This window comes from Syngnathus leptorhynchus, chromosome 15 (assembly GCF_054491065.1).
Source record: "Syngnathus leptorhynchus isolate UIUO chromosome 15, UIUO_Slep, whole genome shotgun sequence".
NCBI classification, from domain to species: domain Eukaryota; kingdom Metazoa; phylum Chordata; class Actinopteri; order Syngnathiformes; family Syngnathidae; genus Syngnathus; species Syngnathus leptorhynchus.
This window is the reverse complement of record NC_141209.1, coordinates 9,688,357-9,705,710: the sequence shown is the minus strand read 5'-3', so window position 1 is coordinate 9,705,710 and position 17,354 is coordinate 9,688,357. Positions and strand designations below refer to the sequence as shown.

General features: G+C 46.8%; 4 protein-coding genes across 10 annotated transcripts; 2 read left to right on the top strand and 2 right to left on the bottom strand.

Moving 5' to 3' along the window:
• Positions 1-964: 964 nt before the first annotated feature.
• lgals3b (lectin, galactoside binding soluble 3b) lies at positions 965-3,945 on the top strand. The gene is made up of 7 exons (XM_085932207.1): positions 965-1,080; positions 1,496-1,529; positions 1,725-1,824; positions 1,901-2,325; positions 2,406-2,494; positions 2,845-3,013; positions 3,140-3,945. The coding sequence occupies exons 2-7, from the start codon at positions 1,524-1,526 to the stop codon at positions 3,287-3,289; spliced, it is 939 nt and encodes a 312-aa protein (XP_085788333.1). The 5' UTR covers positions 965-1,080; positions 1,496-1,523; the 3' UTR covers positions 3,290-3,945.
• Positions 3,946-4,081: 136 nt separating this feature from the next.
• fbxo34 (F-box protein 34) lies at positions 4,082-6,836 on the top strand. Its single transcript, XM_085932199.1, has 3 exons — positions 4,082-4,627; positions 5,316-5,391; positions 5,473-6,836. Exon 3 carries the CDS (start codon positions 5,480-5,482, stop codon positions 6,650-6,652), a length of 1,173 nt encoding a protein of 390 aa, XP_085788325.1. The 5' UTR covers positions 4,082-4,627; positions 5,316-5,391; positions 5,473-5,479; the 3' UTR covers positions 6,653-6,836.
• Positions 6,837-7,043: 207 nt separating this feature from the next.
• jmjd7 (jumonji domain containing 7) lies at positions 7,044-10,689 on the bottom strand. 6 transcript variants are annotated; one of them, XM_085932203.1, is made up of 9 exons: positions 10,665-10,689; positions 9,947-10,373; positions 8,985-9,070; positions 8,784-8,915; positions 8,360-8,474; positions 8,221-8,277; positions 8,032-8,127; positions 7,379-7,679; positions 7,044-7,247 (listed from the first exon to the last, which is right to left on the bottom strand). In XM_085932203.1, the coding sequence occupies exons 2-9, from the start codon at positions 10,002-10,004 to the stop codon at positions 7,220-7,222; spliced, it is 873 nt and encodes a 290-aa protein (XP_085788329.1). In that variant the 5' UTR covers positions 10,005-10,373; positions 10,665-10,689; the 3' UTR covers positions 7,044-7,219. The 6 variants fall into 6 exon arrangements, with proteins under 6 accessions (XP_085788329.1, XP_085788330.1, XP_085788327.1 ...); XM_085932204.1 differs by having other exon boundaries at positions 8,360-8,444; XM_085932201.1 differs by lacking the exon at positions 10,665-10,689 and having other exon boundaries at positions 7,379-7,538; positions 7,603-7,679; positions 8,784-8,922; positions 8,985-9,138; positions 9,947-10,136.
• On the bottom strand, positions 10,549-16,716 carry lrrc57 (leucine rich repeat containing 57). Of its 2 annotated transcripts, XM_085932209.1 has the most exons (7): positions 16,549-16,712; positions 16,351-16,471; positions 15,876-16,002; positions 12,969-13,104; positions 12,619-12,887; positions 12,279-12,464; positions 11,679-12,204 (listed from the first exon to the last, which is right to left on the bottom strand). In XM_085932209.1, exons 3-7 carry the CDS (start codon positions 15,957-15,959, stop codon positions 12,163-12,165), a joined length of 717 nt encoding a protein of 238 aa, XP_085788335.1. In that variant the 5' UTR covers positions 15,960-16,002; positions 16,351-16,471; positions 16,549-16,712; the 3' UTR covers positions 11,679-12,162. The 2 variants fall into 2 exon arrangements, with proteins under 2 accessions (XP_085788334.1, XP_085788335.1); XM_085932208.1 differs by lacking the exon at positions 16,351-16,471 and having other exon boundaries at positions 10,549-12,204; positions 16,549-16,716.
• Positions 16,717-17,354: the final 638 nt, after the last annotated feature.

Below are 17,354 nucleotides of genomic sequence, written 5' to 3'. Positions count from 1 at the left end.
GTAACCATTGGCTCATCAGTTATCTATGTGACAATTGACCTGTTACAATGGTAACCAATTCATTGCCATTTGGTTGAAATAGTCCCCTAGCAGCTTCTTTCAATCTTAAATTATCTTTACTTAGCTCAACAGGCGGGTCCCATAATAAAATGGAGATTAGCACAAAAAAACCCACAAAGGTCACCTCGCCGTTTTTTTTCCATGATTGATAAGTTGACATTTTAATAATAAAAAAAAAAACATGCATGCTTGATAACGTAACACGTGTTAACGTTCTATAATGTTAACAATTTATCACAATTTAACAATTTATTCTAACAACTTCTAAATTGTTGTTCTCTCATAGTGGTGTTATGTCTTCTCCTGCTGTTTGTTTTGGGAATCACAGGTTCCCTGCCGATTTTCTTTCTGAATAAATCTCTCTCTTCTGGGGCAAGTTGAGCAAAAACGAAGACTTGTGTGATTCTTCCTCTGTAACAAACGTCAAGTTTACCGGTTATCCTGCCCTAAGATGACTGTCAGCAACGTGAATCGGAAGTACTTGAGGAAGATCTTTCCATTTTGATTACAGTCCATCTCGTGATTTGACATGTTACCATATTAGCTTAGCACGTGGCCACCAATGTTACACGTGTGTGTTGAAGCTTTTTGGGTGCCTGGAATGTAACTGAACAAAATTGTGATATCAGCACCTTTTTTTTTTTTTAACCACACAACTATTTTGTTGATGTTATCATCATCAATCAATCCTTTTTGTTATAGCCAACAAACACCCCAAATCTGTGCTAAGATTGCACCTCTGCTTACCTTTTGGCTTTGACTAACCGTCTATCAATTGAGGTGTTTTCATCAACATCGAGAGAAGTTCGTCGCTTGACTTTTTACATACATATGCGTTGTGTGTGCAAGGTGTCATTATTGTGCGTGGGTGTGTTTGCACGGGTGTGTCAATTCTATGCTGTCATGGCAACAGGCCATGGCAAGAATTTTCCTGAGGGTGTGGCCTGAATTTGCAAACAAGGTGAGGCTGCCCCACGCACTGGCGTTCCCACACTAAGTCTGTGGCACTGCGCACCTCAGGTAAGATGAAGCTTGTCACTTTTATTGATTTACTTTAAATTAGTACAAACTTGATCGATGAGTTACTAGAATGACCAGTGTATGATCTTGGTGGGAAATAGATGAAAGAAGAAAGTCTGCTTTTTTTTTTTTTGCTCCAATATTTTTTTGGTGAGCTCGGTCACAGGGCTTTTCATTAGGCACATCATCCGGTCACATGTTGCCACTGCTCTGATCGCGGTTTGTAATCTTTTATCCGAGTTGCTTTCACTTGTAAACATATTGGCCTATGGCTCAGGTGGTGTACCTAATGATTTAGTTTCTGTCAGACGTATGTGTGCTCACAAAAGGGATGAATTGACTATGTGTGCATGAGTGTGACCAAGATATGCACATTTTTGTGAGTTACTCAAACCGGTCTGTATTATTTTTCAAGTTGCCACTTGTCTACTTCAACACAGAAGATGAATGTAAGTGTTATCGTTTCCTCCCTGTGTGTGTGTGTGTGTGTGTGTGTGTGTGTGTGTGTGTGTGTGTGTGTGTGTGTGTGTGTGTGTGTGTGTGAAGTTTTTCCACGCACGAGCAATGCACCACGCCCTCTTTGCTGCATTCACGGACACCTGCTGAAGGTGTGCGTTGCGTTAAATTTTTCTTGTTATCGTCAGCTATCCGACGCCCTTGATGATAGCTCCGTCTCCGGGGCTGGCAGCCAATCAGTAGGAAGCGGGGCTTGGCCCCAACAGCCCAACCAGTCTCAGTGGCCTGGTATGTTCTGGGGGTGGTGCAGGGAGCGATCCAACTTTAATGACGAGTCTGTATAACACTTTTATGCTGTCACCAGGTGGGTCCACCAACCCCACCTGGGGTGGAGGTGCAGGTTTGTGGCCTGGACAGCAGCCCTCAGCCGGTGGCCAAAGCGGACCTCAATGGCCTGGACAGCAGCCCTCAGCCGGTGGCCAAAGCGGACCTCAATGGCCTGGACAGCAGCCCTCAGCCGGTGGCCAAAGCGGACCTCAATGGCCTGGACAGCAGCCCTTAGCTGGTGGCCAAGGTGGACCTCAATGGCCTGGACAGCAGCCATCAGCCAGTAGCCAAGGCGGAGCTCAGTGGCCTGGACAGCAGCCTGTACCTGGTGGCCAAGGCGAATCTCAGTGGCCTGGACAGCAGCCTGTACCTGGCGGAGGAGGAGCTCAGTGGCCAACCCCCTCACCAGGGGCCGGGAAGTGGCCCGCGCCATCGCCCGGAATAGGAGCTTTGGGTTCTCTGGTATGGCCAATAACGGTCTTGCAACCATAATGAGAGTGATGTTGCTGTGGGATACTAATTGATTGATGTTGGCGTTACAGAAGGTCCCGTACAACCAAAAGCTTCCCAACGGACTGAGAAGTGGAAGCGTTATTCACATCAAAGGAAATATCAATCCCAATTCTGATAGGTCAGTACGATGAGAATGATGATAGCCAGAAGCCCGCAACACTTGTGTGGTCACTATGTGGATTTGTATCAGCGAAGATAGCCCTGGCTTATCAACAGAAGGGGCTGAGGACACAACCTCGCGGGTCATGGATGATGATGATGATGATAGTCGGTATTGTTTGTCATAAGGTTTATGATGTCATGATAACAAAAGAATGACCAAGATGATAATAATGCAATGCAATCGCAGATGCTATGATGTTAAGAATTTGGATGCAATTAATCATGAAAACAAAATGGATAACGACGTAGATAACAAACAATATGAAACAACACAAAGCACTAACGCGGGTGCACTCTGTGTGATAGGGTGACGGTGGACCTGTCCACTGACAGGGATCTGATGTTCCACTTCAATCCCCGCTTCAATGAGAGCGGCAGGAAGGTGATTGTCAGGAACAGCAGAATTGGTGGCAAGTGGGGCAACGAGGAGAGGAACCTGTCGCACTTCCCCTTTGCAGCAGGCCAGCCCTTTGAGGTGATGATGATGATGAAGGATGATGATAGCGATGAGAATGACACTAACAATAAGCCGTGTGTCTTTTGGGAGTGTATGTGTGAATGCGTGTCTCGATGCGTGTGTGCGTGTGTGTGCGTGTTTCAGATGAAGATCGAGTGCACCTCGAGTATGTTCAAGGTCTCTGTTCAAGGCTCCCACTTGTTGGATTTCAAACTCCGCGGTGGAAACCCTAGTCAGATCCGAAGTTTGGACATCTACAACGACTTGTCGTTATCGCATGTCAGCATCCAGTGACCTCTCACTTGACGACCTCTGAACGCAGGCGTCTCCTTGAGTCTGACGATTAAAGTCAACTTTGACACCGCTTATTTCTCAGTTTTTGTTTGGAAAAAACGAGAAAGGGCACAAGTAAGGAAGGACGAGGGAAAGGACACAAGGGAGGAAGGAGGAAAGGGAAATAAGAAACAAAGTACAGTGGAGCCTCGGTTTTTCGAACGTCCTGCGCACTGAGGTCCACTTAAATTTTGGAAAGTACATCAGGATTTTATTAATATTTTCTAAATTTCAGCGGCCGCTCCGTCACATTAATGCGACCAGCGCGGGGCAGTTGCGGTTGGCGACTTGCGCGTTCAGCGGTGCGCTGCAGTTGCGCGATCGGACAAAAATGCGCAAATGAAAAAATGCTTTAAAAAGGCGTTTTTTTCCCCATTATTTGTAATGGGAAAACATGATTCGGAATTCGAACGATTCACTTCTCGAACAGCCTTCTGGAACGGGTTGTGGTCGAAAACAGAGGCTCCACTGTAGAAAGAAAATGCAGAGAAAGGAAAAAGGAGACGAGGAGACAAAGAATGTACTTCACTCAGAAAAAAGCAAATACACCAGAAAAATAAGTGCACGTTCTTTATCCCTTCACATTTTCGATGTTTAATAAATTACTTGTTAACCAATGGGCCGAGTTTTACGTTCCTAAATGTAAGCTGCTTTTCTTAATTGGTTTACAAAGACAGTCAAAATCCATTTTCTGTACCGCTTGTCCCCCACGGGTGTCGCAGGCTTGCTGGAGCCTATCCCAGCAGTCATGACCTTCCGTGAGGGCCAGCTTCTCGCAGGTGCAGTCATGGCGCAGCAGGGCACACAGACAAACACTTGCACTTGGGGGCAATTTGAGTACTCAAGCAGCCTACCAAGCATGTTTTTTGGGATGTGGGAGGAAACCGGAGTGCCTGGAGAAAACCCACGCAAGCACGGGGAGAACTTGCAAACTCCACACAGGGAGGACTGGAGGTGGAATCGAACTTGCACCCTCTGAACTGTCAGGCGGACGTGCTAACTAACCAGTGCTCCACCGAGCCGCCCGACAGCCAAAATAAAAAGGCCAAAAACAAAATAAGATGATAGGCGCAGGTACGTGCACTCTTCTTCGGTACAGATGATCTTTGACCGTACGATGACGTCACGGCGCCACTGCTCCCGCTGGACGTAAAACCCAACGCGAAGACCGACTTCAGCTCTCGTTTTTCGTGGGTGCACTTTTCAAGATTTTTTATAAGACGACGACGCGCGAGGACGTCGCGAGGGCACCGACGGTCGTTTGCTGTCGACGGACAATCAAGTGACGATCGGGATCAGGTGAGTCCTTCGCCGCCTAGCCTAGCTTGCGATGCTAACAAACATTGCCCACACTGAGGGTCTTCACTCCGGATGCGATTCTGACAGCCAGCCAGCCAACCATTTCGGCAAGCCAGGCAGGCAGGCAGGCAGGCGGGTGGCGGGCCAGGTAGAAAAATATGACTGTCGCAAGCGTCCCCAGCACGTAGTGTGTCAGCTGCCATTGGAGCTTGCACAACCCGGAAAAGTGCATGGCTCCTCAGCGATCCTTTCGACCCTTTTAAATTCCATTTGAACGTTTTGCGTGTATGAACATGTCTAGACGAAGAAAGGAGGGGGCGAAGAAAAGAAGGGGAAGGGAGAAAGAAGAATCCTTCCTTCTGTGGATGAAGGAAGGAAAGAAAGTTGGGAAGAAGGAAAGGGGTAAAGCACTGATGAAAAGTTGGAAAGGAACGGATTGGAGAAATGAAGGATAGATAGTAAGTGGGTATAGAATGAAGGAAAAGAAGAAAGTAAAGATAAGAGGAAGAAAAAGAATGGATATGGGAAGGGAAGGTCAAGACTGGAAGGGAAAAGGAAAGAATGCAAGAGAGAAAAGAAGGATTGAAAACAATGTCGCGAGGACAAGAGCTTTTTGTTTATTTGATGTGAACTTTGCTCACGTTGCAACGCGTTGCTTCCTGCCCATGGCCAAATGTCCCTTTTGCAGCCCCCGCAGACGAGGCCTCGTCGCCCGGCCGCCGGTACCTCCTTTCAGCGTAAGCCAATCAAGGCGCCGCCTGGAGGTAAAGCCTGCCCACCTCTTGGCTGCCGTCGTGGCGCAACATGGCAACTACATCAAGTTAATGTCTGCTTCCTGTTTCCAGACCGGTCATGCACGTCAAGCAGCTTCATTCCGGGCTGTTCCACGTGCCTCCCCGCAATGGCCGTCGCCCCCTCAGTGCCATCCTGGGCAACACGCTGAGTACGCGAGCCAGCCCGCCGCCGTTACGGTGTCTGGCCAAAGACGATCCCGACGCCCTGCTGGACGTGTGGGCGGTCATCAAGCCGGGCCACGTCCGTGAGAAGATTGCCCTCTTCGCTCTGGACCGGGGTTCATTATGCACAAACCGCGCCACCTCCACGCGGCCAGTGAAGGTGAAGGGCAGCTGGCGGGAAAATAACGATGGCAAGCGACGAAGGCGGTCCGCCGCGACCAGAACCACCCCGAGTTTGGAGCAGAAGGTGTCAGTGGGTGCCATTGTTGCGTTCCTGGAGGAGCGCCGCAGCGGCGCCGGGTTCGCCGTCATACCAACACCGCCCCTCCCGGAGGACACGGATAACGTGCGCGTGTCGGACGTGGTCGCCAAGCTAGAGTGTCTGCAGCGTCGCAACGAGGGTTGGGCGGGGCACGTGCGGCTAACAGTCTGCCCTGCTCCGTCCCCTCCTTCCTCGCCATCGCTCGACGCTTGGGACAGCGACCCGATCGGATGCTCCTGGTCACCTTCTTCAGCCGGCATCACACTTCCGCCGCCTTCCCTGGAGGAGACGGAGCCCCTTCCCGGGTTGTTGTTTCTGTCCACGCCTTGGACGGCGCCACCCTACGTCCTTTCAGACAAAGCTGCGGCAGCGGAGCAGACGCGGGCATCGGATGACTTTGCGGAGATGAGATGGCGGCTGTGTGAGCTCCTGGAGCCGCCAGCCACTCTGGCAGCGCTGCCGCAGGATGTGCTGGTGGCCATCTTTGTGCTGCTGCCCACCCGCAGCCTCGCGGCCCTCAAGTGCACATGCCGCTACTTCAAGCTGGTCATTGAGAACTACGGTGTCCGTCCCGCCGACTCCCTGTGGGTGGCAGACCCTCGTTACCGCAACGACCCCTGCAAGAAGTGCAAACGCTGCTACGGGCACGGTGACGTGTCGTTGTGCCGCTGGCACCACAAGCCGTACTGCCAGGCGCTGCCCTTCGGGCCCGGCTTCTGGCTATGCTGCCACCGCCTACGCAGGGACGCCCCCGGTTGCAATGTGGGGCTCCATGACAACCGCTGGGTACCCACCTTCCACAGCTGAGCTCCATAGCAAAGCTTTTACCCCCCCCTTTTTTTTTTTTACTCCTTGAATTTGCTCGTGGTTGACCTGTCATATCCCCTTTGTTGGCTGAGGAAGGAGTCTTTGTGTTCACGTGTACATAATATTACATTTTAAGAAAGCTTAGGAGACGCTACAATAAAAATATTTTTTTTAAAATTAAGAATGTTTTAATTCAGAGCTTTTCTTCACTTCTTCGCCCTTGTATTTTGTATTAGTTAAACAAACCAACCTTCTTGTTTTTGGCTCTGGACCATTTTAAAGTGACGCATCTGTCCTACCAATGTAAAAGTTTTTTTTTTTAACAGAAGGACCGTTTTGAAACGCAGTGTCAGATTTCTTTTAAAAGAAAAGTATCTGCATAATACATTGATAATTTCCGATATGACTTTAATATTAAGTAATTATCTTTAATCAGCATTCACATTGTGAGGGGACTCCTCTGGCGCCCTCGTGTGGTTTGTGGTGTAATGCAGCTGGCGGTCAGCTCAGTGTTGGGAGGTGATGGTTGTGATGTCGTCCAGGAGCGAGAAGTAGTTATACTTGATGTCAAAATCCATGTCGTACCAGAAGTTCACTGGGGATGGGTTAGGGGTGCGATTGCAACCTTATAACTCTCAGAAACGTTCACTTTCATTTGAAAACATGTGACAAATTCCTTGCGCGCTTTGACCTGCTTCTCCTAGTGTCCTCATACCCGCATCCTACCTGCGATGCAGCCGTGCGACTGTCTCACGTGGTGGAACCACAAGGATGGCAAGTAGAGCATCTCCCCCGCCTTCACGCTGCAGTGGAGCGGCTGCGCTCGCGCGTACAAGGGGTAGCGCTCCAGGTCTGGATCCAGCGGGTCTACGGGGATCCACGGCACCTGGCGGCAGCGGCGGGTCAGAGAGATTGTGGGACCCAGCGAGCCACCCAGCACCCGAACGCACCTTCTCCCCATCACTCTGGTCCACCACCTCAAAGTCACCGTCTTCCTTCTGCCGGTAAACCGCGGGCTGGTATAGGCCTGGCAGCGCATGGTTACCATGGTTACCGTGCCCTGGCGCCATAAGTACTGCATTCTATGAAATGTTGCTATGTAAAGGCGTCAGGGCTGTGATTTGTCAATGTGGTCACTAAGCATTGTTACTATGGTTGTTAAGCAGTTGTAATTGTCGTTGGGTGAGTTGTTGCCAAAAGGCCTGCTACTATGGCTACTATCATAACGTTTACTTGTCACACAAGGCTTGTGACTTGTTATAGTCAAGACTGTTACTATGGTTACCGTACGGGCAGTTGCCTTTTGGTTATGATGATTAGCGGAGCCAATGTTAGTAAGGTTGCTGAGGTCAAGGTTGTTACTCTGGTACTATGGTTACCATACGGGACGAAGGGTCTGTCGGTGGGCGGCAGCAGGATGAAGTCCTTCTGTCCAGAGATGACGCAGTAAACGTTCTCATAAGGATCTTTGTGCACTGAAAGGGGAATCGGAACACTTTGCTGTTTAAAAAAAAAAAAAAAAATTGAAGCTCGGCAAAAAGTCAGGCGATGCAGCGAGCGGATCTTACGGGAGGTGATCGCGTCGGCCTCTCCGAGCCAGAAGTTGACGGCATCGGGCAACTTTCCTGAACAAATGACAAAAGAATGATGAACAGGCGAGGTTCCTCAAACAGCAGGGTGAGTGCGCTGGCTGGGCAGCCGGCTCACCCATGGCGGTACTCATCCAGCCAATGTGCGCTTCCACGTCAGTCATCAGCTCGGGAAGCTCATCCAGCAGGTTGGAGCACTGCTTCTGAACGTAGAACACACCGCGCTGCTTCACCTGAGCGCACACACAAGTCATGTGCTGAGGTGTACGGCTCATTTTGCAATCAACTCTTTAGGCTCTCCTCGTGTAGTTGATAACGCAACCAAACTGTGATTTGTTTCCTAAGAACCATTTTTTTTATTTCATTCTTTATTTCAACTTATACCATCGCCTTGTTGAGGTAAAAAGACGACAACGTATCATTGCCTCTGGAAGGTTCAGAATGTTTAAATGCAGTCAGTTTGGGCTTTTGTGGGAGATTGTGGTCTCTACATCGGCTCTTTGGGACGCGGTGTTGCACAAGCGCAACGTGCTGTCATGTACCTTTCCTTGGATGATGTCAAGCACGGAGGAAAAGCACATACGTCGCTCCTCGGGCGTCACGAATCGATTGTCTTTGATGGCGTCGGCGTAACCATTGGGGGTCACCGCCACGCTGATGACCTTGGAGCCCATCTTCTCCCTCCAAACAGAAAGCGGGAGGTTTATGCTCGAGCCAGGTGTCCTACCTTCCTCCCTACCTACCTGAGGTATGCGGGCGTCCACCTGGACAGAGCCGGCCAATGACTGAAGGCGTTTCGTATGATGCACGGCTTGTTGGGAGCGATCCACTGGCGGTAAAAGTGAAGCGGCTCGGGCGAGCCGTCCACATACGGTACCGATTTGTTCAAATACAAATCTGCAACGTTACAATCCAGCTACATGACGAGGAGTAATAATAGTACCAGTAATGCAGATACAATGGTAGCATAATCTGGGCGATTAGGTCGGTTAAGTAGTCGTAGCACAGCACTGTTTGGTTACAGCCTAAGCTATCTTGAAAGCACGATATGAATGAAGATGTCTCGTATTGTATAGATACTTTGCAGTGTTAATATTGCAAGTACTTAAGAGCAGCGTAGCTATAATAATGTATATAAAGTATATATTTATACGTACATTTCTATAGCTACGCTACTGATAGTACTGGTCCAATATGCAGAGGTAGTATAGTTCTAGTATAAAGAGTAGTACTACCACGAATAGTTGTGCAAGTCATAGTAATGAGTAATAATAATAGTACCAATAGTAGACATACTAATGCATTAACAGTATTAATGCTACTTTGAGGAAGTACTATTATGAATAGTAACGCAAATAAAGTACTAATGGGGTGCTATGAGTAGAGTTCAGTTCAGTTTAATGTAAGTTGTATAAATATAAGTAGCATGAGTTCAAGCCGTGAAAGTATCAATACAAGTACAGTGGAGCCTCGGTTTTCGAACACAATCTGTTCCAGAAGGGTTAGGGTTAATCTCGAATTTTTTGTTCGAATGCCAAATTGTTCGAGAACCGGGACGTTCGAAAACCGAGGCTCCACTTTAGTAGTAGTAGTAGTAGTAGTAGTAGTAGTAGCATTGGCGTATGGGTCGTAGTGGTATAAATATTAGTCTTAGTAAGTACATTACAAGTAAAAGCAGCAGTTTACACAGTATATAATGTAGTACCGTGAGCCTCTAATGCGAAATGAGCTAGTCGTTCCTTCACGGCGTCCATGTCAACCATTGCATCAAAATCACGTTTTAATGCTCGACCGCTTCGTCCATGCTGCTTTCTTCACACCCACTGCGCTTGCGTTGCGCTCGTGTTGGCTCCTGAGTGAACGATTCGTTCAAAAGAACGACTCTTTTCAGTGAACGAGAGTGAACGAATCACTTACGAAAGTGACCAGTAAGTGTCAGTAATGCGCGTTGAAGCTGGTGCCAGCTCGCCGTAAAACAAAACGAAGAAGAAAATGACGTAACTTGCCGTTCACAAACGAGTCGTGGCCTGCATTTCCCGTTCACCAACGAATGAATGCTGGAAATACTCCGCGGCCATTACGCGAGTCAGGGTTAGCCCAGAATTATCGCTCTGTACGCGGAACTGACTTCCCTAAAGAAAGAGCCGGAAGAAACTATCACTGAATATATCATTCGTGCTGAAAAAGCAGTAACATCACTGAGAAATGCAAGAGAGACTATAAGTGATGGGCTGATAATAGCCTATGATTCTGAAGGGACTCCCGGATTCATACAAGCCTTTCAGCATTCACACAACGCAAAGCAGCGACGACTTAACGTTTTCCCAGTTTAAGAGTAAACTGCGAAGCTTTGAGGGGACAGAGAAATTTGACTCTAATATCAAAATGGACAATGTGATGAAAGTGGATGTGTCATCAGCAACCTGCTATGGATGTGGAAATCGTGGACATATTGTAAGAGATTGCCCCTGTTAGGATACGGATTTTAGCTATTGATCTGACTCCAAATTGCGATCAACACTTAACACGAGTTGCTATGTCCCAATCCACACTGGCGCACCTAACAATTTTGCGAGTTCGTTCTGTCAAAGAGAAGACCAGTAGATCAATCAGACCAAATTTACCAATTGTTTATTCCTAACAAAGCGCACTAATTCCACGCCTTCAAAATACTCTTACCGCGTGACGTTTCTTCGACTTTCTTTCCTGGCACTTAGCTACTTTACGTCACGTCACACTGTGGAGTCAACAAGCTGAGACCTTGGCCCCCACCATATACATATACTATGAAGATTTTGACTGGGGAATTTTGCTCAAAATTGGGACAAAAACACCCCAATGTCGCCCCATTCTCACCCTGATCTTCAGGTAAAAATGTTGTGTTCCATTATTTTCATTGATATATCAAGTCTTGTCAAATTTATTTTGGGCTTCACATGCCCGCACTTGATTAATATTAACAATTTTGAGCCCCAGGTGCGTCAGAAAAAACTCCCAAAACCCGAGCCAAGGAAAAATAAGAAACCCCAAGGGACGGCAGATGGGAGGGCCGGATGCAGAGTGGACGACATTTGAAAGGCAACGTAATAAAAAACAATCTAAAATAAAGAAGGGTAGAAGTCCATTTAGGAAGCCGCCTTCAGTCATCATGACAGCGCCCTTGAAGACATGGTCCACCTCAGATCTTGTCCTTTTCAGTTGCTGTAGAATCTAGACAGCGACCATCAGTTGGGGTCATCACCTAACCGGGCAAGGATATCAACAATAGGCTACACTTTATATTTTAGTTCAATCAGCAATCGTTAGTTAATGCAAATTAAATTACAAAGAAAAAGAATTGGACTTCATATTTTCTCAAGCCAAATCAAGTGCTTTTTAGAGGCCCGCGACATTAGTGAAATTAGTGCAGCAGTGTCCTTGGCAGATTCAACATGTGCTTACGGGTATGCTTGAAGTTTATTTGTTAGTGGTGTGATAATGAACGGAAGTTTATCCAGCTCGAAGAACGCTAATGGCTAGCAACCAAACTCAGCTATTATGCAAACAACATGGCTGACACAATAACATCACTGGAAGCGCATCCATTCCTGTTTTCCTGCATCCGGGTGAGATAACATGCAGCTTATTAGCAAGCGCATTGCCCTGGAAACTTCAATGTTTCTGTTTTAAAAAAAAAAGTGTGTCTCTCTCAGAACAGTTTGTAGTTCCTCTTTGTTCCTCTGGGTGGCCAAGGCAGGTCCACAACAGGATCAATAAAGTACTCCCAGTCAGGTTTGGCCAGACACAAGCTGGGCTAATTGCACTGGAATCGTCTCCTGGCTCCTTCTTCTACTACTACTACTACTACTACTACTACTACTACTACTACTTCCCACTTTGCATCGGCAGAAGAGAAACAGGAGGACGAGGTGGTGGTGGTCTTCAGGAAAACTTCTTCTTGGTGGCGGTGAAACGCTCCATGTACTGCGGAGAAAAGACATGAGGAAATCTAAGAAGAAGAGACTTGGTCCATTGGGGCACGCTCCGAACCTCCTCACCTTGTCGTACCCCTCCATGTCTCGTAGACACTTGACCTCAAAAAGGTTTCCTTCAACCGAGAAGAGAGACACATGTGATTCATTCAGGATGGACAACGGGATGGCGGCCAGGTCCAAACAGTTCTCCTCCACACGTAGAACTTTGAGGCGAGGACACCGAGACACATCTGCAGACAGCAGCGAGATCTGGAACAAACAGGCACAACTTCCTGGTTCTGGACACAGCTCTGTTTTACGGGTTTGGTGTCTCATTGGACTGATCTGATTCTTACTGGGCCAATCTAATAATTCTGTTCCAAGCTCAGGTTCTTTTTTTTGGACTGGCTTAATTGTTTGGTACCTGGTTCTGGTTGAGGTTGATCTCAATGACCTGCAATTCTGACACCTCTGGGGGAACACTCTGAAGCTGGTTCCTGGAAAGGTCCAGGAGATCCAGGTGTCTCAAGGCTCCTAGTCCGGTGGGGAACTCCGAGATGCGGTTCCCAGCCAGAATGAGGGTCCTCAGGGCCTTTAGTTGATCCATGGTGGGTGGCAGCTGCTGGATTCGGTTAGAACTGAGACTAAGAGTCTCCAGTTTCTTCAGCTTCCCAATCTCAGCAGGGAGTCCACCTGAGTACCAAAAAGTAACACCACAAAAGTGTTGAAGAGTTCCAGTACACTGACCGTTTCATCCTGAATGTTTGAACTCACCCAGCCTGTTTGAGTTGAGGGTCAAACTCCGGAGCTGCGCATAGCTTCCAATAGAAGGAGGAAGCGACTCCAACTTGTTGTCAGACAGGTCCACGGTCCGAAGGTTTGCTGTAAGCCGCTGCAATTCCTCAGGAAACTGAAGGCCACAAAGTCCCATAACCAAACCTGTTAGCAGAAGCTAGCAGCACTGATACTCTGCTTGGGCCTCAGTTGAGTCATCAACATGTCGACTGTAGACGCCGCAAGGAACAAGTACAATTACCGTATTGGCCCGAATATAAGATGGTGTTTTTTGCATTGAAAAAAAAAGTGGGGGTCGTCTTACATTCGGGGTCTAGACATTATACCCATTCACAACGCTAGATGACGCCAGATATCTTTAAAGCGAAAGCTTAACTCCCCAGGCCAAAGCGAATCCCTGTCACGAAGAATAAAAATAGCGGTAGCACAAAGAAGAAAACTAAAAAATAGTGGTAAGAAAGAAAAGAGAAGAAAATTAGAGATAACAGAAAATGGAGAAACTGTTAGAAAGTTTTGTGTCACTCCAAATCATTAAATCCTTCAAACTCTTCATCCTCCGTGTCACTTACAAACAAAGCCGCTAATGATGCCGGTTATACATGGGGCCCTTCGTCATCTTTGTCATCCCGTGATCTAATCTTTGTCCTTTATGTAAACAACCGCCGCGCCACTGACGTCACTTGAAATTCAAATTACAGCAATCCCTTGCTACAACGCGGTTCGTTTATTGCGGTTTTCCCTTTTTTTTTTTAATTTTGAAAATTTGTGAAAAGATTCACATATAAGTCGCTCCTCAGTATAAGTCGCCCCCCCCCCCATCTAAACTAAGAAAAAAAATGCGATTTATTGTCCGAAAATTACGGTATATACATTTCATTGTTACTTCTGTCTACTGTTGTGCTGTTTGTCTGATCGCGGTTTGTTTCGTGTGTGCGCCGTTTGATTGATAGCTTTGGCACGCTCCTTTAAGTTTTCCTCGTATCGTATGAGTAGCCGTTGTGCAGCGCCACAGCGACTAACGGTCGACAGCAAATGTATTTTGTTGTCTCGATGACTTAAGTGTTTGTTGCAGAGAGTATTTCATTTATGGTTATTTGGTATAGTGGAACTATTACGTCCAGTCAGTTATCTAATGTGTGCCGTTGTGTTGTGAGACGTCAGAAATTGAGCGTTGACTTGTGTACTGTATTTCTGTCTGTTGCAGACCCCCCACCCACCCACCCATTCACACACCCAAAGACTCACCCATGTACACTACACACACCTGCTTTACGACCAAACGTGTGCCTGTACCCTTTTGCCAGTTTGCCTGTATGAGCCACAGTGCCTGTTAGGTTTTTGCCAATAATTCAGTAAAGCAATCAAAGCTGAACCACGTCTTCCCTCCTGTTTTCTGACCGATACCCGGGGGCGAAAGGAGCATAACCTTCTGAGCCAACCCCCTATACAGTCCTCAGGGTCCCAAACAGAAAGGTAGCGACAATCTGAAGAAAAGTGGGTCAAATACCGGCCAAGTTACCGGCAGCTGAGGAGAAGTTATGATGCAAACTTCAAGATGATGATGGTGATAAATGAGGCAGAGTCTTCAAACAATTGCAAAGCGGCTGTGAAATATGGTGTCATAGAGTGTAATGTACGGAGATGGAAAGCTCAAAAAGATCGCCTAAAAAATGCTTACAATCAGAAAAGCTTTCTGTGGTCCTCAGAGCGGCCAGTTTCAAGAGCTTGACAGGAACATTTGTTTCAGATGTAATTATTTTCTGTATAAAAATTAAATTTGGTGTTCAAAAAGTCTTTTTTCAAACTTGAGTCTTGCAAAAGAGGGGGTCGTCTAACAATCAGGGTCGTCTTGTATTCGGGCCAATACGGTACTAGAGAACCCACATAGAATCAGACCATGCTGACTCGAGAATCCACATGGTATCCGGACAGAACATGCTGATTGTTTACCTCACATGGCACTGGAACGTGCTGTCACCAGTACCCATGTGTTGCCAGAACATACAGTATCTCAGAAAAGTCTCCCACCCTCCTCTCTCAGTGCGTGCCTTCAAGAAATAAAATCCTGGTTCACCTCAAACTTCCTTAAACTAAACAGCAACAAAATTGAGGTAGTCCTCATAGGTTCCAAAGCTTCTCTCAACAAACAACCCTGTTTTACACTCACCATTGACACCTCCACTATTTCCCCTTCCCCTCAGGCAAAGAGTCTGGGTGTCGTCCTTGATTGCACCCTATCATTCAGCACCCACATAAACAACACTATCCGTTCTACCTATTTTCACCTCCGTAACATTAATCGCCTCCATTCATGTCTCACCCCATCCAGTGCTGCTATCCTAGTCCACTTTCTTGTCACCTCTCGCTTCGATTATTGCAACTCTATCCTTTTTGGTCTCCCTCACAAACTCCTCCATAAATTGCAACTGGTCCAGAATGCTACTGCTCGCATTGTCACCGAAACCCCTGTCTACCATCATATCACTCCCGTTCTACACCAACTTCACTGGCTCCCCATGAAACAGCGCATTGATTATAAAATTCTCCTCCACACATTCAAGGCTATCCATAACCTTGCTCCTCCATACCTGTCCCATGACAAGATATAATGAAAACGTTGCAGAAATGAGGGGTGTACTCACTTTTGTGAGATACTGTACATACTGAACTCACATAAGACTAGTACAGGCTGGTTATAGGACCCAGATGATACCTGCTGACTAAATAAGAGACCCCAACACCCACATAAAATAACTTACTGAGCCTAAGAACTTACTGTGTAGGCACACAGTAGAAATCACATGACATTGGAAAATGCAGACTGTATAATAAAAATGGGTACCAAAATAAGCATATAGGACCCATATGGTACCAGACATGTCTCACCGCTGGAAGTCCTTTTCCAGTGAGCTGGAACACTCCCGTCTTCTGGGAGGTCTCCAGGTGGGACTTGAGAGCACTATTCCCCATCCAGTCTGAAGGTCCAAACTGTGTCCGTCACTGCAGCAGTGTCCTGCACATCAACGTCAATCAGTCTAGGCCTTGGGGATGGCGGATGGTGTATTGGTACACCCGCCTGTCTTGTGTGCAGGCACCACGAGATTCCCGCATATGACAGTGTGTGAGCATGTGTGTGAGACAAATAATAATAATAATAATAATAATAAAAGTCAATCAGTCTATGTCAATTACAGCATCGATTTGATAATAAAGTATCAATAGCTCACGTGACACCGCGATCTCAAAGTAATCAAATATTGAACCGAATTTTGTTGTGGACCTCCAGCTGTCAATCTGAGGCTCATCGGTATTCAAGTTGATGTCATGAGCCTGTCGCTAAATAGCTGACTATGACTTTCACCTTTAGTCATTATCAGTAGTCGTAAAAGGCGACGAGAACACGAACTACTTGAGCCTATGGTTCGGTCCACTTTGTCGGATCGGTGTGTAGAGGAAACGGGTGGGGGTGCGGGGGTATGAAGCTAAACGAAAATAAGCAACATCTGTTAGCATGCTGAGCGCTATCAGAATTCCACACTCAGCCAGGCGGTTCACCTACGTCACAGTGACGAAATGCTGCGCTGTTCTCGTAAAACAACTTTGAAACGATTAAAAGATTTACTGTGTGGAAATTTTATTTCATTTTTTTTTTTTAAATTGTGAGAGCCACACACTCGGAGCAATGTCCACGGAAAATCCCCGGATGTGACGTCACTATGCGCGCGCGCAATAAAACGCTTGTTTATGTCAAGTCAAGTTTATTGGTATAGCCCTAAATCACAAGCAGTCTCAAAGGGCTTCACATAGACAAAAAATTGACAGTTATTCTCAAAGCATCCCCTGAACTCGAGCTCCCAAAAGGGCAAGGAAAAACTCCCAAAAACCCTACCAGGGTTTATGCATGTCTTCAAGCAAAAAAAAAAAACTTTACATAGCTCAGTTTTTGCTTTGTACAATCATTAACAACTCACTGATTTATATCAGTATATATTATAATATATATAATATTTTTTCATGTAAAAATATTTGATTACAATGATATGCATGAAAAAGGTCGATGACGTAACTAGATTTACAGTTCAGTGTCCGGCCAGCAGGGGAAGACGTATACGACAAAGTAGTAAAACCTACTATAAGTAAATCGTAAATCTACATTCTAGTTTGTATAGTTCACGCTTGGGGACGCAACACGTTCACTGACTGATCCGTTGATGCATGGAAAGGCAGTTCACCCATTGACTCGTTCGCGAACGGGAAGTCGGGAAAGACAGGATTCGTTCCCTCACTGATCCGTTCTCGCGATGAACCGGAAATGCAAATCACTCATTGATTCGTTCGTTCACTGATTCGTTCGTTGGTGAACGG

Bases quoted from the DNA above. Each gene is read 5' to 3' on its own strand.
- fbxo34 (XM_085932199.1), top strand. From the start codon at position 5,480: ATGCACGTCAAGCAGCTTCATTCCGGGCTGTTCCACGTGCCTCCCCGC.
- jmjd7 (XM_085932200.1), bottom strand. From the start codon at position 10,004: ATGGTTGACATGGACGCCGTGAAGGAACGACTAGCTCATTTCGCATTA. The intron at 9,139-9,946 runs GTACTACATTAT...GTAACGTTGCAG, and splicing joins TTTCGCATTAGAGGCTCACG to ATTTGTATTTGAACAAATCG. The intron at 7,248-7,378 runs GTAGGATGCGGG...ACCCATCCCCAG, and splicing joins GTCGCACGGCTGCATCGCAG to TGAACTTCTGGTACGACATG.
- lgals3b (XM_085932207.1), top strand. The intron at 1,825-1,900 runs GTATGTTCTGGG...TGCTGTCACCAG, and splicing joins CAACCAGTCTCAGTGGCCTG to GTGGGTCCACCAACCCCACC. The intron at 2,326-2,405 runs GTATGGCCAATA...TTGGCGTTACAG, and splicing joins TAGGAGCTTTGGGTTCTCTG to AAGGTCCCGTACAACCAAAA.
- lrrc57 (XM_085932208.1), bottom strand. From the start codon at position 15,959: ATGGGGAATAGTGCTCTCAAGTCCCACCTGGAGACCTCCCAGAAGACG. The intron at 13,105-15,875 runs GTGAGACATGTC...TGTGGCCTTCAG, and splicing joins CTGGAAAAGGACTTCCAGCG to TTTCCTGAGGAATTGCAGCG. The intron at 12,465-12,618 runs GTACCAAACAAT...TGTTTGTTCCAG, and splicing joins TCAACCTCAACCAGAACCAG to ATCTCGCTGCTGTCTGCAGA.